The sequence below is a fragment of the Thalassophryne amazonica genome, chromosome 2 (assembly GCF_902500255.1).
Source record: "Thalassophryne amazonica chromosome 2, fThaAma1.1, whole genome shotgun sequence".
NCBI lineage: Eukaryota > Metazoa > Chordata > Actinopteri > Batrachoidiformes > Batrachoididae > Thalassophryne > Thalassophryne amazonica.
Window position 1 is genome coordinate 107,080,747 of NC_047104.1, and position 22,882 is coordinate 107,103,628.

Consider the following 22,882-nt stretch of genomic DNA (forward strand, 5'->3'; position numbering starts at 1 on the left):
TTTTTGTAGTTCACTTGGTTTAGTCAGTTTAGCATTCTACACATAAATAAATCCCATGAGGCACCAAGACAAAAATATAATAAAATTTAAAAAAAATGTTAAATTACTCTGTTTGGCCTCCATGTGGAGGAGAGAGGCCACATGAAAGTGGATGCGCAATCCATGGCGTGCTTGTCAACATTTACATGTGCCGTGAATATTCTTAATTCATAATTGGAAATATTCTAAATTCATAATTTGGCTCTTCAAGTGGAACTGTTAAACGTTTTTCACTGCTCAGCTACAACACTCCAGGCTATCTACCCTCAAGGAAAAATTGCCCACTGTTTACCTCCAGAGGAATTTATTCAGGCCTTGGTGAGATTATTCGGCTCCATCCTTATCTCAACCCACAAAGACAATAAACTGATAGACTTACACATGGACTGAAGCATGCTTCAGTTTTTCCATTTCACCTTCCTTCCAGCTCCCCCCCCCCCCCCCCCCCCCACGGTAGGCCCCATTCTTCCCAAGCTGGCAGGCGCCGCGACTCCAGTTGCAGCAGCTACCACACACTCACATTGCCTCAATTTGGAAAATGGACTGTTTCAAGTTTAGTGCACATAAACAATGTAAAATGTATATGTGTTGCCTTAATTCTGATGTGTGCCATTATTACGGTAAACAAGTAATAATTGTGGATTAATTGCTGTTTGTCTGTGGAATGTGAGTGTGGCAATCTTGTTGTTGTAATGACAATGATAATAAAGCTATCCATCCATCCACATACCAGACAAAAGGGTTCTGCCCGTGGTGGACATGCAAACCAAGCCAGACTTAACCGTTCCAACCTGTACCATACCCTGACATATTAACAATAACTCAAAAACCAATAAATTATATGGACTTCTGCGTCTCCAACTTAAAATGGCATATAATGAGAACGAACTGATTAAAATCTTGTGAACTTTGATACACAAAATCAATTTTAAAAAGCAGTTTTATTTCACATACATAGGATTCTATGGACATGTCTTCCAACTGCTGGATGCAGTGTCCAACTTCACATAAGTCACGGTGAGAAATATGATCCCCACCGTGTCACCAAATATGAGACAGACATGGGAATGGAGATTGTATAATTTTTCATCTGTAATGCAAATTACTCATGGCAAACTCAAAACACTGTTCCAAAACAGTCTTCTGCCCCCTGAGCCTGGTTCTGCTGGAGGTTTCTTCCTGTTAAAAGGGAGTTTTTCCTTCCCACTGTCGCCAAGTGCTTGCTCACAGGGGGTCGTTTTGACCGTTGGGGTTTTACATAATTATTGTATGGCCTTGCCTTACAATATAAAGCGCCTTGGGGCAACTGTTTGTTGTGATTTGGCGCTATATAAAAAAATTGATTGATTGATTGATTGATATGCCCCACAGGTAGGTTGTGAGATGAAGGAGAAAGAAGATTTCTGAAGTGTGTTAGATGAGGTGGTGGAGAGTGTGCCCAAGCATGAAAGAGTGGTGATAGGAGCAGACTTCAATGGGCATGTTGGTGAAGGGAACAGAGGTGATGAGGAAGTAATGGGTAGATATGGTATCAAGGATAGGAATGGGGAAGGACAGATGGTAGTTGATTTTGCAAAAAGGATGGAAATGGCTGTGGTGAATACCTACTTTAAGAAAAGGGAGGAGCACAGGGTAACATATAAGAGTGGAGGAAGGTGCACACAGGTGGACTACATTCTTTATAGGAGATGCAAGCTAAAAGAAATCACAGACTGTAAGGTGGTAGCAGGAGAGAGTGTCACTAGACATCATAGGATGGTTGTTTGTAGGATGACTTTAGAGGTAAAGAAGAAGAAGAGAGTGAGAGCTCAACAAAGGATCAGATGGTGGAAGCTGAAGGAGGAAGACTGTTGTGTGAAATTTAGCGAGGAGGTGAGAGAAGCACTAGTTGGAGGGGAAGCAATTTTGGACAACTGGAAAAGTACTGCAGATGTGGTGAGGGAGACAGCTAGGGCAGTACTGGGTATGACATCTGGACAGTGGAAGGAAGACAAGGAGAGGAGTGGCAGAGAAGTATGTTAGGGTAGTGCAGGACATGTACAAGAATAGTGTGACAGCGGTGAGATGCGCAGTCGGAATGACAGACTCATTCAAGGTGGAGGCTGGATTACACCAAGGATCAGCTCTGACTCCTTTCTTGTTTGCAGTGGTGATGGACAGGTTGACAGATGAGATCAGACAGGAGTCCCCATGGACTATGATGTTTGCAGATGACACTGTGATCTGTAGTGAGAGTAGAGAGCAAGTTGAGTCTAGTCTGGAGAGGTGGAGATATGCTTTGGAGAGAAGGGGAATGAAAGTCAGTAGAAGCAAGACTGAGTACATGTGTGTGAACGAGAGGGAATCCAGTGGAATAGTGCAGTTACAAGGAGTAGAAGTGGTGAAAGTAGATGAGTTTAAATATTTGGGGTCAACTGTTCAAAGTAATGGAGAGTGTGGTACAGAGGTGAAGAAGAGAGTGCAGGCAGGGTGGAGTGGGTGGAAAAAGGTGGCAGGAGTGATTTGTGACCAAAGAATATCAGCAAGAGTGAAGGGGAAAGTTTACAAAATAGTAGTGAGACCAGCTATGTTGTATGGTTTAGAGACAGTGGCACTAACAAAAAGACAGGAGGCAGAGCTGGAGGTGGCAGAGCTGAAGATGTTGAGATTCTCTTTGGGAGTGACAAGAATGGACAAAATTAGGAATGAACATATCAGAGGGACAGCTCAGGTGGGACGATTTGGAGACAAAGTCAGAGAGGCGAGATTGAGATGGTTTGGACATGTGCAGAGGAGGGACCCAGGGTATATAGGGAGAAGGATGCTGAGGATGGAGCCACCAGGCAGGAGGAGAAGAGGGAGACCAAAGAGGAGGTTCATGGATGTGCTGAGAGACGACATGCAGATGGTTGGTGTGACAGAGGAAGATACAGAGGACAGGGTGAGATGGAAACGATTGATCTGCTGTGGCGACCCCTAACGGGAACAGCCGAAAGGCAAAGAAGAAGAAGAATGACTACTTGGACCAGCAAGGAACCTGGTGCACTGGACCGGACCCATGTTCAACTCGTAAATGTTATTCAAACCCTGATTTGCATGATCTCTTTCAACACTAGGATACTAAAACTACATTGATTATTGCTGTAGGGGTGTCCTGTTGTGGGTCGGTCTGGGCTAAGTTTTTGTGCCTTATGTATGAGTGCGTGTGTAGTGTGTTTCCCTTTTTCATGGTTGTGCCTGGTCTGTGTGTGTGTGTGTGTGTGTGTGTGTGCATGGTTCTCTCCTGTGTATGCAGGTCTTGTGTGTGTCCCCATCAACAGTATACTCGTCAAGTTTTGATCAATTCTTTATATGATTTCGTGCTTTCACTCTGTTCTACTTTGAGGTTGTTATTCATTGTTTGTATTTGGTTACAGTTTGTCGGTAATCTTGGTTTGAGTTTATTATCTGTTATCATGTTGTTCCACGTGTGGTGTTGCTGTTTTGTGCACTTTAGGTTTTGGTTTTTCTTGCCATGATCTGGTTTTATCTCCATGTGTTGTCCGTTTTACCTGTTATCTCGTGATAAAGTTTTATTTACACTCACCTCATGTTATTCCATTTTATTTTGTATCATTGTCTTTGTGTGTTCCTTTGTTTTCCCTCAAGTCCCGGCTTTTTCGTTCTCACTTATATTACACCTGTTGTTAATTAGTTGAGTTTGCACCTGTACATTTGTCATTTCCCGGTCGATTGTTTCCATCTTGCGTCCTGTCAATCTCACCTCATGCTCCTGTCTGTAAGTGTTTTGAAACTCCGCTGGGTTTTTTGACAATCATTTTTGGTTATTCCCTTGTTCAGTTTCTCACCAAGTCTTTGATGCTTTGGATTGTTAGTCTGGATTGGGATGGGATTGCCCTGTCATATCACTGTCACTTTATAATTTTAAAGCACCTTGGTTTTTGCCCTCACCTCTGTGTTCTGGCTGCCTGCATCTGGGGTTCTATTTCAGTGTAATATTAACATAATATGGGGCGATTTCAACATAAATCGGTTAATCTTGTTTCACTGCTACTTCCGCATCTTGAAACTCTCAAAACACTTCAAAGGTTGGTGCAAGACTCTCGAGCAACTGAACACGGGTATGTTATCTTTGCCTGATAGGTAAAAACAAAATCAACTATCAGACTCAACAGTAAGGATAAATGTATCTGTATGAACTTTACGTTTAGTTCACAATTTATTATTACACAGCAAATCACCAGTGTTAAATTAACACTGGAACATGTCCATATGTGCCCACTCTTGTCAGTGTAAACTTTAACACTGTTAACACAAGTGTTGATTTAATAGTGAAAAGAGTGGACACATATGGACACTTTCTTGTGTTAATTTAACACTGGTAATTTTGCTGTGTACTTTCATACCTTCTTCTAGGATTCTTCTATTCTACTTTCACTTTCTGCGACTGTATTTGTCAGCATGTGGTTCCATTATTGGTCCAAGATGTTGTCTTTATGTTCTGGGGTTTACATAATAGCTGTAGCTTCAGGAGTCCGAGGAGATAAAGACAAGATTTTTTTTTATTTTTTTAACATGTCACTGTACTACAAACAGGTGAAAACTCTTCATCTGCTCTCTGTATATCGATCACTTGATGCATTGCTTTACATGTTTGTGGCTTTTCGCATGCTGTGCAGAATTTTTCCAATTGCATGGAGGAAAAATCAACCCAAAATGCAATGTGTTGTCAATATCCGGTGGAGTTTTGTTTTTCCCCCAGCAGCCGAAGCTTCGCTCTCATTCACTCAGCGCCTGGCAATTCTGTTTTATTTTTACATGTGTCTATAAGAAGGCCACACACATTTATCCGATTTTGCAAGAATATGACCAGGAAGGCTTGGCGAGGGAGAGACAGCTGTGGTGTGGACACGTGACAATGAAGCAGTTAGGAGCACCACTTGATGTTAGTGGTGTCTAAGCTTACAGCTTATAGACTTTTTGGACAAAAGAAAGCATCAAGAAATACAAATGTGACAATGGCAAAAAAGATGCTGAACTTGTGGAACTTGGAAATATTGAAGCTTACAAAGCCATGTGAAGCGAGAAACCGTATCTGACAGCAGCTCAGTATTCTCCATGGCTGCTGAGGGCCACCTGAGGAGAAATAAAATCCACAGGATGCGATTGTGTTGAAGGATATGTACTTAGTTTGCCCAGTTTGATTTAAACTTATTGGATTTTTTTTTAATGTTTCCTTTATGAACACTACATCGCAACACAACCGGACTATAAATCTCACCAAAATAAGGCAAAAATAATTGTGTGCACCCTATAGTGGTTTGGATGTCACTATATGCAAGTCAAATGTGAGAGCATGTACTGGTGCTGCACTTTGTTGCATCCACAACACCACAGAACCACCCCGGGTCCTGGATGGCAACCACCCAGGCAGACAACCGGTCCATTCCCACATCAATAAAATAACCATCTATCTGCCGCAGCCAGGCAAAATGTGGACATCCTCTTGGCCTTTTCCAACTACTGGGGTTCTCAACACTCAGACACTTGCGCACTGGACCATGCAGGGAAATGAGCCACATGGCCAAAGTGTCAGAGCTGCTGCCCCCTCACAATGCAAGTGTTAGTCCTCATCAGCCTGTCTGATCCATAGTCATTTCAGCAATACCCAAGGATTCTTCAAAGTCACCTATTACCTAAGGCATCCAGTATTCGCCCTTAGGTCACTGGTTAGGGTCCAAGTCTCACAACCATATAGCAAGAAAGGCAGCAGCAAGGCCTAGGCCAAGGACTTGGACCTTCATTTGCATGCAAAAACATCAGCATTACCAAACACCTCTATCCAGTGACCTCATGACATAACATCCTTCCACTCAGCAAGGATGACTTCCACTGCTGACAATATGCAGTTGGAAGAACTGAGTTCATCTAGGAAAAAAAAAAAAAAAAAATCACTCATGCATATCTGTACTGCACGTTAAATAGCAAAACATACTAGTGCATTGGCTGTGGGGATCCAAAATACACAGAGGTGTCAAGTAACGAAGTACAAATACTTCGTTACTGTACTTAAGTACACTTTTTAGGTATCTATACTTTACTCCATTACTTATTTTTCTGCCTACTTCTGACTTCTACTCATTACATTTTCACACAAGTATCTGTACTTTCTATTCCTTACATTTTAAAACAAACAGCCTCGTTACTCTTGGCTTCAGTTTAATGTTTATATATATTTCACGTCATGTGCGCCTGTAATCAACTTTTCTGCGGCACGGCTTTGCTTTGAACCATGAACCAATCGAAGCAGTGGTTCGCAGACTGAAGCAATGCTTCGACCTGTTGCTTCGCTTTCTTTCTTTCGCTTAATCTTCCCCCGCTAAAACCCTAAAGAGCATACTTCTGTGAGTATTATTTACCTTTTATATGTTAAACCAACCTGTTATGGTCTTCTGAAACAGTTGATAGATGTATTTTATAACTTAAAAACGGGAGCGACGCTAACGCGTTAGCATGTCTATGGCATTATCAATGTTAAAACTTAGCATTAAGCAATTGCAGCTGTCATCACGTTTGGGTGCATTTGTTTTCAAATTGTAATATTTCTTAAATTTATTTTTGTTTATATATTAATAATCTAATGATTATTATATACAATTTTAGAGAAAAAGGCAAAAAGAACCTGAATTGAAACACAACAGAAAATATAAAAGCAACTAACAATGAACATACGGGCGATTCTTTAACTACAGGCAGTATTGGCCTTGTAAATGTAATTTCCACCACACCATTGCCTTACAATATAAAGCGCCTTGGGGCAACTGTTTGTTGTGATTTGGCGCTATATACATGTGCTCTGATGTCACTGTTTATCTCCATAGAAACTACCCAAACAATCTTTCATACAAACTGTTTAAAGGGACATTACAGTGTTGTGGTGGAAATTACCGCAATAGTGTGGGACAACTACATTTTGTTTAAAAAAAAATCACAACAGTTGTATGACATTGAATACCCTAATTATGTTTTGATTATTGTACTGATATTTTATTCAGAGATATTTTAAAACATTAGAAAAAACGTTTTTTACCATTCATTTTTATCATTGAAGAGCAAAAGTCTGGGTGTGGCACAAGCACAAAACGGCAATATTTGCATATAATGATGCTGAAAAAAGGTGAAAAAGTCATCACAGACTACTAGAACAAATTTCTTAACACACTTTCATTGTAAAGATAACTATAAAAGTGTGAAATTTCCCCTTTTTTCTGTTTTTCATACAGTATGATCAAAGGACATAATAAGTGCCCGTAGTCTAAGAATCACCCATACATAAATACATACAAACATAAATAAGTTTTTCCTGTGAACACCTAGTGACTCTTACACCCCCACTTCATCCCTGTCTTATTTAATGACAGTTGTTTTGGTCAAACCCATATTTTCAATTTGTTAATTTCTTCAGTGATTTCCCCAGAACTATCTGTCAAACTAGAAAACTGCTGCATCCCAGTAAGAGCAGAATACTACTGGAAGAATTTAAATAAGGAAAGTTGTGCTTGTTTGTTTTTTCCTTCACTAAATGGATGCTGCCACACTGCAGTTATTGTCTGGACTAGTCCCAGATTGCATTTCAGAGCTTCTAGAATTGAAACATTTTTGTGCAGGTGGTGTAATTTTGGGTTTTGGGTCTTGGGCCACATGTAGAACGAATCAGTTTTTAAATTAAGCTTTCAATTCATATAGTGGCATCTACCTTTTTTTTTTCTTTTTTTTTTAAAGGTTACTTTATACTTTTATACTTTAAGTAGGTTTTCGAGCACATACTTTTTCACTTTTACTTGAGTAAAGAGGTCAAGTTGATACTTCAACTTTTACCAGAGTGTTTTTAAACCCGCAGGATCTATACTTCTACTTAAGTAACAAATGTGTGTACTTTTGACACCACTGAAAATACATAAACATATCAAAACAGCAGAGGTGTAAAACTCTAGCTTCAGAAAGTAAAAGTCCATCCACATATTTGTTCCATCTTCCTAATAAACCATCTGATTAGAATTAGTTCAGGTCTTCAGGCAGGTGAATGAGCTAATTATTGAGATCACCTGTTTTAGATGCACAGGTAGAAGTAACACATGGGAGGGTTTTTACTTTCTGAAGCCAGAGTTTTACACCTCTGCAAAACAGCAAATGTCAGCTCTCCCCAGTTTCTCCATGCACCAACCCAGTCTCACGGTAGTTTGTGTCGGCATTACAGAAAGTACATTAATCTAATTAATCTACTGGTTTGTGACGGGGTCATGAAAATGGGGCATTTTTCATGACAGGGCACAAATTCATTTTGTGATGGGACATGAAATGAGGGGTGACGGGGGAGCTAGGGGGGTTAGGGTTAGGGAAGGGCAAACACTAACGCTATGGTTATGGTTAGGAGAAGGGAAGGATTATGAATACCAAACTAAAAAAAACATGTCACAAAAATGGGGCGCTTTCATGACGGGGGCACAAAAAAAAAACAAAAAAAACGTGAGACTGGGCTGACACACACATCCCAGAACTGCCTTAGGTCATGAATGACAACCTCTCAGGCATATATCACCCCCCCACCCACCGCACCATGGGGGTAACCATCCATCTGCAGCAGCCAGGTGAAAATGTGGTTGTGGTTTGTTCAGATAGTTGTGTTATTTTGGTTTGCCTTCTGACCACAAATGAAGAGCTGCAGAGTTCATTTGGGACCGGACAGAGAACACTAGCGGTGGGCGATACCGGGAATTTTTGTACTGATTCAATACCAAGTAAATACAGGCCCAGTATCGCTGATATTTTTACGATACCGTTACTTTTTCATATTTAAGCTTCATAGAGCCAAAGGATCCAAAAGACCTAGGATAGAATTTCGCCAAACATTGTGCGTGACAACAAAATACTTTATTATCACAATCAACATTTTTGTTTAAAAACATATCACTCAACACAACTTAAAACAAAATCTCCTGAAGTAGAGGGCTGACAAACCACAATACAAGGGTGCGCTGCTCTGTGTTGTGTGACACAGCGCAGCGCTGCTCTTACAGACAGAGAGTAGACTTTGATGAATCTGCGTGAGCAACAGTCACTGCGTGCGGGAGAGAAAAAAGCTTGAGTATCGATCTTTTTACACAAGGATCGTTCAATATCAATACCAGCATTGGTATCGATATTATCGATATTAAGATTGATCCGCCCACCTCTAGAGACCACCTACTCTTAAGCGTCTCAGCCCCGTTCTTTTGTCCCGCACCCGAGTGTGTTCACACCTGTCCAAACGAATCACACCAACAGGGAAAACAAACCAGTGTCCGTTTTAACCAGACTTAAAGGTGCGAACGCACCCTTGACACACATTAACTTGTGAAACAGTGTATAACAGGACCTCTTTAGCTAGTCCGTGACTTTGGCTAGGCTGACCTCTATGCTTCAATAACGCCTCTGTCACCATGGGTCACACCCCTCTCCTGCAACCTTTCCTGTCCCCAGTACTCCCTCTCTCTCTCAGTGCCATTCATACCAAGGTTGCACACCTTTCTAATAGAGAGCAGAGGTCTTGCATGCAGAATGTGAGGGGGGAATTTCAATGCTTTCCTCTTGCCTTGCTTGGCACTACATTCCACTACTGCTTTAAATACACATATTTGCATTTTTTTAAAGGCATATTTGCTTTAAAATTAAATGTCTGTGCAGCAGCAGCAGGTCACTGCAATAAGTTGTGCGCCAGAAGTGCGCGGTGAGTCTGCCTCCCTGCACATGAAAGAAGGAGCCCACATTTCCCACGGTGAGACAATGCAGCACATGAAAGCCACTTACTTAATGAAGTAGCTCGCCCCTTCGTCCGTGAAGCCTTCTTCCCAGCCTCGCGGTAAATCTATAAAATGGATAAAAAAAAAAAAAAACAGTGAATGAAAGAGAGCACTGCAGCAAAAAAAAAAAGAAAAAAGTCACACCCGTCAGCATCCAAAAATCAGTCAATACGACACGTACCTGAACGTATCATGTGTCCGGAGTTAACAGGTTCAGCGGTGCGCGGATGGAGCCAAGTGGTGCTGCGAGTTTTATCACTGGCAAAAAGAAAGACACCTGTTACTGAACGGTAACTAAACCGCAAAAACACCACGCTTCAGAATAATACGCATATATAAAGGCTGATTCATTCAAACGACTGACTTAATAAAGAAGACCCTGCCGTCCCGACAAACTCCGTAAGACCAGTGGTCAGGTAGAGTGTCCCGTCTGAGAGGCGCCGCCATGATTCTGTGAGCTCCTCCGTGTGTCCCCTCCGTCCGCCCGCCGGAGCCCACAGCTCCACACTGCACCGCTACGGCTGCCTACCGCGCTTTAAAGGGGAAGAAAACCCCTTTCTACTTCCACAAACTGGAAGTGAAAAAAAAAAACAGAAAACAGAATTTTACTTTTTTCTTACAAGTTTGATAGGAGCGCCGACTTCCCATAGGCGGTGGAATGGGGGGGTCGGGGGTGCAGCCCACCCCACCCCCGCCAGATTTAACCTCTTTTAAAGCTAGAATGCCTGTGTTCTGTCGAGATGAGGTGCGTCGTCGAGATGAGGTTCCTCGCGCAACTGCATATGTGTGTACTGAAAAAAATTACTTGACAAAGTTCGCTTATTTTGATGGGCAAGTAAATGTATAAATTGTTCATCCAAACATAGTAATGTATAAAATCGACTCACTATAAAACGCTAAGTATTTTTAACCTGGAGTTAGCTAATTTCGACAGGCAACATATACATATACATACATTTATGCTCCTAACGTAAAATAGAGAAAATGTTTTACTTACTAGGCTATAAATACACTGAATACAATTAATAAAAAAAAACTTTGACGGAAAAAAACAAAAAAAACAGTTGCACGTCAAGCGAGTTGCATCATCTCCCCATGTGCAGTTGCGCGAGGCACCTCATCTCGACGGATGACGTCTTCAAGTCCATGGTAGAGCGATGTGCGCATGTGTACGCATGTGCAGTAGCGAGATGCACCTCATCTCGACGTTCACCTCATCTCGACGGGACACCTGCAATCTTCAGTAGATAAAATATAGTCTGAAGTTTAATATATATAAACTGCATCATATTTAGAACCCATTAAAATTTTTGGGGAATTTTTAATTTGTGGGAACATACATAATTTGAGGGAAATCCATAGCGTATTTCACCCCAGCGAACGTCAAAACCTGCAGACGAATTCAAGACAGAAATGCCTCTGCGCTTGTGCAGATGCACTTAATAACTCAGATAATCAGATAATAACAGACTCAGATAATAACCATAACTGTACACCATCAGACACCAGTCACCAGGCAACTCACCTGTCCAAAAGCAGCGCTGCAAAATCCTCGTGAGTTTGATCGCCAGTCTTCTGTCGCTGCAGCTAGAAGTGAAACCTCCCCCACGTGACCTGTGACGTCACCCCTATGGCGTCCTGGCTTTCGAATCCTATATATTCACAATAACGAACAAAATTACTTTGGTCCCCATCAAAATTCTAACAATCGTCTCAATTTCAATATGCTTCCTGGCACTCTAGCTTTAAGCTTTGTTCACATTACCACTCAAAATTGGATTTTCAGCATATCCAGATTGAACAGAAGTGCATTGCATTCACTGGATTCACAAGATCAGTATCTCGTAATAAAAAGAAAAAGTTCTTGTTGCATGTAAATCTTGGGTAATCAGCGAGCAGTGATCGTGCTATTGCAGTTACTCTGCTATTATTGTCATCTTGGTTTGAGACACTGGGAATTTCTGATGTTTCTTAAAAATGAAGATGGTATTATGTAACATATATCAACACTGTGCAGGCACCTCAAGTTGATGGGATTGTTCAGGTGAATAGCCCAGAACAACGTGCTGCATGTCACTCTTTTTGCAGGAGCAGTTCAACCAATATGTGATGCTTCATGGATGCAAATTCATGCATTTGAAATGCATGTGCAGTTCTGAGCGAAGCAGCGGTCAATGTCACACCTTTCCTGATCTCATAATTATGGGAAAAGATCTCTTAATTATAAAATAAGTTGTCTATTTTTTTATCTAGTGAATGCAATGTGCTTCCGTAAAAATAGCTTGATTGTTTTTTTTTTTGTCAGTCTGAAAAACCACATGACATCCCTTTTTACCAAAGAATATTCAAACCATATACAGCTGAGGTTTGAAGGGTGATTCAAATCGCATTTTTGCAAATCCATTTCAACATGAACATCTCGGTCACTCAAATAGGATTACAACAATGACCTAGCTTTGGAAAGAGACAGAAGTAAGGTGCTTTACCTGTGGAGTTGGAATAACTGGAAAAAAGTCTAAGAAAACAGTTAAAAACAGCTGAGCGTGTTGGCACAACTCAGCAGTCTGTTTAGTTTCTGTCCCTTCCTTGCATTTACAAGAAAGTTTGTGCTGCTCCACATAACCATTGCGGACAGAAATGGGCACAGTTTGCCGTTGTCCGTGTTTTTCTGGGCGTAGCTTGTTACCATCAGTATGGATAAGACTGTCATTGTGGACACACACATCTGATCTGGTCACTTACTATATATAATGTGGACATTAAATTAGTGAGATCTGATTTGAATCAGATTTGCAATAAATCCGAGTTAAACTAGCAGTGTAAACAAGACCTTAGACTTTTCCTAAAAAGATGTGAAATTTCAACTTGGTGCCAGAAAGCACTTTGGAGACTCAAGCCTACATTTGATCTGTTTTTCTGTAACAGTCTTTATCACTGTTTCACTTCGCTATGAAGCTGTGACTGGTGGTGCAGCAGACAAAAGTAGTACAATGCAGGTGTCATGAGGGAAAATGCTAATGTGAGCAGTTCCTTCCACACTTCCCTTGAACAAAACACCAAACTGAAGTTTGGAATTTGGAGGACGTTTCTGGAGTTCAAACACAGGCAGCTGCATTTAGTTTATGCAGACGTGTTCAGTCTGTTCAGCCATCTACAGTATCAAGGAGGACAAACCAATTAATTTCATTCATTCACTATACTCGCTGCAGTCCAGGGTCACGGGGGGCTGGAGCCTATCCTTGTAGTCACAGGGTGTGAGGTGGGATTACACCCTGGACAGGATGCCAGTCTATCACAGGGCCACATATAGACAGAAAAACACATTCACGCCTACAGTCAATTCAGTCACCAATTCACCTAAACTGCATCTCTTTGCAAGTGGGAGAAAGGCAGAGCACATGAAGGGAACCCACGCAAACACAGGGAGAAGATGCAAACTCCACACAGAAGGGACCAGGTAGGAAGCGATCCTATGATTTTCTTGCTATGAGGCAACAGTGCTAACCATCGTGCCGCCAAACCAAATCAGTGTCTTCTTTTTCTCTTGTAGTGTTACATTTCCACACGTTTGTCCAACGTAGTTTGTGTGCGAAGAACTATGGAACATGCAGCCTTGAAGTAACTGAATTAATTTTGTCCCTAATCATAAAAAGCTCAAATATGATGATATGATAGGGCGGCATGGTGGGTTAGTGGTTAGCACTGTTGCCTCACAGCGAGAAGGTCGTGGGTTCAATTCCCGTGGCCTTTCTGTGTGGAGTTTGCATGTTCTCCCCGTGTTTGCGTGGGTTTCCTCCGGGTGCTCCGGTTTCCTCCCACATCCAAAGACATGCGGGTTAGGTGGATTGGAATCTTTAGAAATTGTCCTTGGGTCTGCGTGTGGGTGTGTCTGTGTTTGTTTGTGGCCCTGTGACAGACTGGTGTCCTGTCCTGGGTGTACCCCGCCTCACGCCCTATGACTGCTGGGATAGGCTCCAGCCCCCCACGACCCTTGATTGGATTAAGCGGTGGAAGATGGATTGATGGATGATGATATGATAGGAGAACAAATAAAATCCAGTGAGGAGCTTTAAACCATTCAATAGCTAACTGAAGGTAGCTATGCACAGGACCTCCAATCACAGCCACAGAAGCCTGTAACTCTTTCAGAGTGGTGTACTGTGACTTCCTTCACTAGTCTTCTTACAAAGCCACTCAGTACCTTACTGTTTGTATTACTTTCTTACTTTCTGCTTGGAAATAATTAGGCAGTTGTGCCTCTTAGCAGATTCAGCCAATCAATATATGTGCTTTTCTAACTATATTAGTTATGTAATGAGGACAGCCATATTTGTATTGTCCAAGATATATATCAAGTCTGGCCTTGAAATAGTTAAGGTTGGATGCTGTGACAATATGTTGTGGTCGCCAAACAAGTATTGGTGCTCATTCGGGGAGGAAATTTCTCCTTCGTTGTTTCATGGGTCATCCTTTGTCCCATGTCACTTTGTGTCCTCTGGTACAAATGTGGGAGAGATCTCTCTTGATGTAATTTGCATCTATTCTGTATTTGCCTGTTATGTCATATGCTTGAATATCTTAAAGAGGTCGCCTCTGGTATGTCTATAGAACAAAGAAAACTTGGTAGTTTGAGCATTGCTAGACTCTGCTCAGACAGTAAATCTAACTTTGTGACCTGGCATGTACATGAAAATTCAGTAAGGTATATCTTATATATTATATTCCAGTTCTAAGGTGGAACTATGCTAGTATACAAAGGTATATCTAAATATCTAAAAGGAAGAGTAAAATAGAGTAGAGCCACTTAGGTGCCTGGTCTTGAGAACCAGGGATGGTAGGTTGAAAAGCCTTTTTATTCCATGGGAACTCTCCCTACTCACCCAAGTGGCTCAAGAAAAGGTATATATAATATAATAAGTAATAAGACATAAGAAGGATAAGACATCACAGGAGAAGAATGTAGTATAGGTAATTTAGTATGTAGACTAGTAGTAAAATTAAATATAGTTAGTAGGCTATGCTATAAATCTGGTATTTTACGAGGTCTATTAGAAAAGTATCCGACCTTATTTTTTTTTCAAAAACCATATGGATTTGAGTCACGTGTGATTACATCAGACATGCTTGAACCCTTGTGGGCATACGAGAGTTTTTTCATGCTTGTCGGTTACGTCATTCGCCTGTGGGCAGGCTTTGAGTGAGGAGTCGCCCACCCTCTCGTCGATTTATTCATTGTTTAGGAATGGCTCAGAGACTGCTGCTTTATTTGATAAAAATTTTCTCAAAACTGTAAGGCACAACTGAGTGGACACCATTCGATAAATTCATCTGGTTTTCGTTGAAAATTGAAACGGCTGATGAGAGATTTTGGTCTGGTAGTGTCGCTTTAAGGACGGCCCACGGTGCCTGATGGCGATTTGCGCTCTGAGGCGACGTCATCTCGCTGTTTCAAGTTGAAAACTTCCACATTTCAGGCTCTGTTCACCCAGTAAGTCGTCAGAGAACATAGAAGTTTCAGAAGAAGTCGGCATGAGGAGTTTATGTGGACATTCCACTGTTAAAGGTCATTTTGTAATGAAAGAACATGCGGGCAGAGTCGCATGTCGGGCCGCACCCGACCGCGGGGGGGTCGCGACAGGAAAAACACCTCCGTTGGAAACCTTAATGGGCAAGTTGGAACATGCCCAAGCTGTTAAACAATTTCTCAGTTACTCACTTGTTGAAAGCCATCAAAAGCCGCCTGAATTTTACAAATGGTTTTCAACACGGAGGTGTTTTTCCTGTCGCGGCGCACACAGATTTGCGGCATCGTCACGGAAACGACTCGGCGAATTTGCGCGCATGTTCTTTCATTACAAAATGACCTTTAACAGTGGAATGTCCACATAAACTCCTCATGCCGGCCTCTTCTAATCTTCTCTGTTCTCTCACGACGTCCTGGGTCAACAGAGGCTTAAATTAGGATGATTTCAGCTCGAAACAGCCAGACGACGTCGCCTGGGAGCGCTGCGCGACGTCCCGCTCCGTGGGAAGTCCTTAAAGCGACAGAAACACCCCATAATCTCTCAGCCGTTAAACTTTTCACCGAAAACCAGCTGAATTTCTCGAATAGTGTCCACTCGGATATCCCTCACAGGTCCGGAAAAAGTTTGATAAAGCAACGCGCGCCGTCTCGAGCAGCGTCTCAAACAAAGGAATTTAGCTGAGAGGGCTGGACCAGTGCTCACTCAAAGTCTGCCCACAGGGAAATGACGTCACCGACGAGTGAAAAAACTCACGCATGTGCACGAGGGTTCAAGCATGATTGGTGTAATCGCATGTCATTCAAATCCATATAGTTTTGTTTTTTTTATAAAACTGCCGGTTAGTTTTATAAGATACCTCGTATTATACAAACAGAAGCTATGAGTGTACTGGTATCTATCTAAAGTAACTCATGTTACACTACGATGCAGTCTTTTTTTTTTTCCAGAGTGTCCTCTGCACCACTTGCAGCACAACATGACCAACAATGACAGTTTTGGAGAGAGACAGATGTTAATTGTCCATATCCAAGTCTGGGTCTCACTAGTGCAAAAATAAAGACAATATAATGTCACTGTCTAAATGGCTATAAGTCTTGCGTATCACACCAAGAGTTCTATTTGCTTTTCTAATTTGTGTCTGAAAGATAGCATGGGCCCATCAGGATTTCTAGGTTTTTCTCCAGGTATGTCTCATCCAGTAGTACTGTTGGTCCTTCACTGTCTTTTAATCAGGTTGTCTTTCTTGCACCCAAATGTAAACCTTTGCATTTACCAGTGTTGAAGCGTAGTTGCCATTTCCTGTTCTACTTGTCCAGTTGGTCCAGATCAGCTTGGAGATTGCTTGCATCTTTTTTGTCCTGGATGGCAGGGGATATCTTAGTGTAATCTGCAAATATTTCTATATGAGAGTGAACGACTGCTGGCAGTCATCAAGAAACTCCACAAACAAGAGTGGACCTGAGACACTTCCATGTGCTATCCCACTCTTCACACCTGTCGCTGTGAAAAAGCATCATTCTATAGTGACTTGCTGAGTTAGTATTTACCCCAATCAAGTATTTGCTAATGTTACTCTTTGTCTTTCAGGTTTGCCACAGCAGAGCTGTGTAGATCTGCATTGGGATTTGGCACAGTTTTTACACTGGATGTCCTTTCTGACACAGTTCCAGTTCTGCAAATACAAACTGAGCCCTTGGTGTTCCCAAGCAGTCTCCCAGCCAGGTACTAATCTCTTCTGAAATCTGTTCGGATCAGTTATACACAGACAAATGCACTGTTTGCATTTGGTAATGACTCATGTAAAATAAGTCCAAGACATATTCATTGATTTGGAAATGTCCATGTATCCACTCCTGACTTGTCTAAAGAAAACCGGCTGTAAAAATGATATTTGTATTTAAATTAATCTTTACAATTTGATTCAATTACTTATGGGCTCTGAAAATCAACTCCACTGTAGTGGCATATAGAGGCACAAATACAAAAAAAAAAAAAAAATAGTGTCTCTTTTTATTGACCTGACTATTTTGATGTTTACACTTAGCAGAACATTATGATGTCATGGTTTTTCTTTAATGTGTTTAACATTAACTGTCATTTCAATTTATTTACAGGTATTCGGTGATAGTAAACAAAAATGGTCAGATGATTCTTTTTCATCTGTCTGTTTTTCCAAGCACATGTTGTAATGTAGATTTCTCACAGATACATCTGCATCAGTGTTGCATCTACACTTCCGTATCTTAATTGTGATAATGGATTACTGCTGAGACGATCAGAATACTTATACTAGCTTATTATATAGTATAGTATATAGGCAGAAAACAGTAGATCATAAGCAAGGGTATCTGAATACTCGGTATGCATTTAGTAGAAGTTGAGCATTATTATCCCATGAGGCAGCTGAAGCCTCGTAACCTAACAAGAACTTCCAGGGAACATTGAGAAGAAAATGGCGGATATACGTGAAAATGTCAAAGGCATCCAAGAGGCTGTGATTGTACAAATGTACATCAGGAACTGTTTACAAAATGTCTGTCGCAATACTGAAATTTTCATTGCATACGTGGGCAGTACAGCTGAATTGTATCCTTACTACTCACTCACTTTTATTACAGGTGCGTCACGAAAAAAATAATACAGTGAAAAGTTTAATATTTGTTAGTCTTTTCATGAAGTTAAAATGATACATATATTCTAGACTTATTACATATAAACTAAAATGTTTCAAGCATTTTTTAAATTTCATTTTAATTTTGATCATTACAGCCCACAATTCAGAAAATATAAAAAGTATCTCAAAATATTTGAATATTTAGTTTCCAATCTGAGTAACTCAGTTAATGCAGTATAAATATCATGAATTTCTCAGTCTGGTTTAGTACACAGAAACACAATCATGGGGAAGACTGCAGACTTGACAGTTGTCCAGAAGACACTCATTGATACCCTCCACAATGATGGTAAGCCACAGATGCTCATTGCTGAAAGGGCTGACTGTTCTCAGAGTACCGTATCAAAGCATATTCATCAAAGTTGAGAGTAAGGGAAAAGTGTGGAAGAGATGCACAAGCAACAGGGATGACTGCAGCCTTGAGAAGACTGTCAAGCAAAGTGGATTCAAGGACTTGCTGGAGCTTCACAAGCAGTGGACTGAGGCTGAAGTCAGTGTATCAAGACCTACCACGCACAGACGTGTCCAGGTATAGGCTGCAAGTGTCGCATTCCTAGTGTCAAGCCACTTCTGAACCAGGAGTTACTAGTAACTGCTTTGCTGGCTATTACTGTCCTTGACTGGCTCACCTACTTCCCTGATATGACACTATAGATTGGATATTACTAAGGGGAAGATCAGAGACACCAGACCCAACTGTACAGATGAGCTGAAGGCCACTATGAAACCAACCTGAGCTTTCACTGCACCTCAGGTGTCCCACAGGCTGATCGTCTCTATGCCACGTAACGCGTAGCACGTCACCCACGTGAGCTCTTTTTCCACATGATGCGGTGTCTGTCCTGCAGCGCGCTGTTCACAAGACGTGTGTCGGGCCGGACATGCGCAAGGGGCTGGCTGGACACACCAGGTTCTGCAGATGTGGACATGATAAGAGTGCCCTGCTTCTCATTCATGTCATTTTATGACTGTACGTCTGTGACTATGGGTCATCTACAGAGGAACAAATGGCTCATACTTGTACGAGGTCTGTCAATAAAGTAACGGTCCTTTTTATTTTTTCTAAAACTATATGGATTTCATTCATATGTTTTTACGTCAGATATGCTTGAACCCTCGTGCGCATGCGTGAGTTTTTCCACGCCTGTCAGTGACGTCATTCGCCTGTGAGCACGCCTTGGGAAGGAGTGGTCCCGCCCCCTCGTCGGATTTTTATTGTCTGGAAATGGCGGAATGAAAAGGACTTTTTCCATAAGCTGTTAGAGACTGGCACCTGGAAACCATTCGAAAAATTTATCTGGCTTTCGGTGAAAATTTTACGAGCTTCACAGAGAATAAGGTCTGTTACTACAGCTTTAAGGACCCCTTTAAGGACGCTCGGCGTGTCGTGCTCCGAGCTGCGACGACGCGGCACAAGCCACCGGACCATTTCTAAACGGATGGCTCTGTGGATACGAGACCGTCGTGTGCTCTTTCTCTGGTTATCACAAGAGCAGGACATCAGCCATTTTCCGGCAGATTTCACTTTTAACAAGAGATTTTGTCATGGCGTCACGACCGATTCGCTTTGGAAGCGATTCCGCCATTTCCAGACAATGAAAATCCGACGAGGGGGCGGGTCCACTCCTTCCCAAGGCGTGCTCACAGGCGAATGACGTCACCGACAGGCGTGGAAAAACTCACGCATGCGCACGAGGGTTCAAGCATGTCTGACGTAAAAACATATGAATGAAATCCATATAGTTTTTGAAAAAAATAAAAAAGGACCTATACTTTATTGACAGCCCTCGTATTCCATTCACAACCCCACGTGTGTGTGTTAAACTTAAGAAAAACCTCTCACTCACAGCTCAGTCTGTTGCATTGGCACTTTACCTACAACCACCCCAGCTTCTGAATCTTCCCCAAGCCTATCTGTGGTTGTGCATTTTTCTGTCTCTGTACATGGATTTTAAATCAAAAAGCTTTAACAGTTGAGTCTGGTGTCTCTTTAAACTGAAACACTATACTGATAGTTCTAGCAGATATAAAACGCCAATGCTAACTTCAAAATCCATCAGCGGACCAATTAACTTCCAATAAATTTAGTTCTGATAACTTTTAGACTGCTAACGTTTTTTTACATAGTTAGTAATGGTGAAAAAGATTTATAAACCCTGTTGGCTCCTGTCTGCCATGTATTTTGCAGTAGTGAGACAGCTAAGAGAAGCTGAGCACAACTCTACCACAGCATACCGCGGTCCAGCCGTGAGGCCGAAGTCCTCAAAAGGAAAGCAGGTTTGACTTATGGTTTTGACTTATAAACCAAATTAATCTGGATAGTTTAACTACATTAATGTCAAGTCTGTCATTTGTACAAAGTGAAAATGTAACATCTTTTCATTTTAAAATAATTCACTAATTCTGAACTTTTAAACATGAATGCACACAGATGCCAAACTGCATTATGGGTAAACTGAGTCTGCAATCAGTGATGGGTTGATTTCATTATATGTAGAAACCAATACACAACGTGTATTCATAAAATGTCATTTTTCATTTGTTAAAAAAAGGCATTTGCAAAACTGAAAATTCTGTTTGTTAAGTTGTGGTTCAGCCAGGCAGCAACAACAGTCTGATATAACCGGGCGTCATTCACACTGCCATCCAGTAGATGCATCTGCTGGATGGCATATTACGTTACTATGCTTTGTACTTTTTTTTACTCTTTTACTATGCTTTTTAATCTTTAAATCATTTTATTTTGTTTTCTGAATTTTGTTTGGCGCTATATAAAGTGAATAAATTGAATTGAAATTGAGGCTCAACTCATCTTTTGGGATATTAAATAATGCATTCAAAGTACAGTGATGAAATTCTGCAAAAAGCAAAGCATATGCAAAATGTGACATGTCTCAGTAACTGGAATGTTTTTCTAGAGATCTATCATTGCTTAGGGCCCCTTCACACATAGTACAAATAAGTACAAATCAGGGCGAATCACGGCAGAACAGCTTGTATGAGCGAACCACGAAAACATTGAGCCGACGGGCAGGCGTGAACGATCCTGCTGCGATTGTTTTGTGCAACCGGAAATGGAAATGACTGTTCCTCACAGCAGTGTACAGGGCGCACAAAGATTGAAGGGCTGCCTCGTTGGTTGTGTTGGGTTTGTGATCGTCTATGATTCTAATCAGAAGCATTGCCGGTGTTTAAACTCTAAACCGGCCTGTCAGTAGCTGAGTGTACTGGAGACAATACTGAAAGTTATCGGTTAGCTGTAGCTTCTGCTAAATTTTTTAGTGGTTTATTGGTTTAGCATTATTAAAACTGATAAACCACCAAACTAACACTAACTTTTCAGTTAGCTGAAAAAAAGCTAACTAAAAAGCAGTTATCAAAGCTAACTTTTTGGTTAGCTCTGCCCACCACTGCGCAGTGGTAAAGTTTCTAGCTGGCAATCAAGAGCTTTTGTAAATTGTAGGTACGAATCCTGTGGGTGGAATCTTTTTTTTTTTTTCATAGCAGCTGCGCAATGTGGTTACACATGCTCCAGCTGCTCGCATTGTGTTCCTGCTGTGACGGTTTTGCGCACAGTCGTGCACATCATCGTTGCGTGCACAAAACCGTCGCAGCGGGATTGTTCACGCCTGCCCGTCAGCTCGATGTTTTCGTGGTTTGCTCATACGAGGTGTTCTGCCCTGATTCGTCCTGATTTGTAGTATGTGTGAAGGGGCCCTAAGCAATTATATATCTCTAGAAAAACATTCCAGTTACTGAGAGATGTCACATTTTGCATATGCTTTACTTTTTGCAGAATTTTATCATCGTACTTTGAATGCATCATTTAATATCCCAAAAGATGAGATGAGTGGTAGTAATTCTATTAACTGGTTTCTCCTTCCAGATTTGCCAAGCTCAGTAGTCTGTTTTAAGATACCTCGTGATATACTTGCAATAGAGCTCTTGGTGAAGTTCTATTGTCCGTGCATTAATGGCAAATGTCCACCAGGTGGAGATACTGCTCCATTTGAATAACCTTGAGCATAGGCTACTGTGGGACACCACCAACAATGACCAACCTGTCGCTTATATTAGTAGATATTACCAGTGGTGGGCACAGTTCCGCTAACCCGCTAACCACTAATTATCGAAGCTAATGTTTGAATTGACATTGAGTTATTCTATCCAGATTAATTTGATTTATAAATCAAAACCATGAGTCAAAACTGCTTTATTTTCCAAGACCGCTGCCTCACGGCGACACTGCTATATGCTGTTATGGAATAATGACGTATTTTTTGTGTGTGTGTAGAGTTGAGCTTAGTTCCTCTCAACTGCTTCACTGCTGCAAGATATGTAGTAAACAGGGACTTCCAGCAGTGGGCAGGGCGCACAAAGACAGAAGTGCTGACTCATTGTTTGGTTTTGTGGTTGCCTTTGGCGCTACCAGAAGCGATTGTAGTGTTAAAACTCAAAATCAGCTTGTTAGTAGTTGCAAGTGTACCGGAGACAACACTGAAATCAGTTATCGGTTAGCTGTAGCTTCTGATAATTTTTTTGGGTGGTTTATCGGTTTAGCTTCACATAAAAGATAACTTTTCAGTTAGCTGATTAACTGTTATCAAAGCTAACTTTTTGGTTAGCTGTGCCCACCACTGGATATTACCAAGCTGGAAAGCTGTATAATATGACCATTTTAAAAGCTGCCGTTTTATATCTGCTAGGATATAAAACGGAATGGAATACTCGTACACTGCACCTGTGTAAGTGAATGAGGCTGTGCAGAATTGTATTGGAATCTGTATGGGTTCATCAGGCAAGCATCACTTTTACTGCAGTCACAC

The 22,882-nt window shown here is 41.4% G+C and overlaps 1 protein-coding gene across 5 annotated transcripts in view; it reads right to left on the bottom strand.

The window, feature by feature from the left end:
- plekha7b (pleckstrin homology domain containing, family A member 7b) overlaps nt 1-10,341 on the bottom strand; it is a 273,942-nt gene extending 263,601 nt beyond the window's left edge. For all 5 annotated transcript variants that reach the window (XM_034191278.1, XM_034191265.1, XM_034191251.1 and 2 more), the window contains exons 1-3: nt 10,222-10,341; nt 10,039-10,115; nt 9,865-9,922 (exon numbers count right to left, since the gene is read on the bottom strand). In XM_034191278.1, the coding sequence (XP_034047169.1) occupies nt 9,865-9,922; nt 10,039-10,115; nt 10,222-10,304 (218 nt within the window). In that variant the 5' untranslated portion in view covers nt 10,305-10,341. The remainder of the gene's footprint in view (nt 1-9,864; nt 9,923-10,038; nt 10,116-10,221) is intronic.
- Between the last annotated feature and the right edge of the window lie 12,541 nt (nt 10,342-22,882).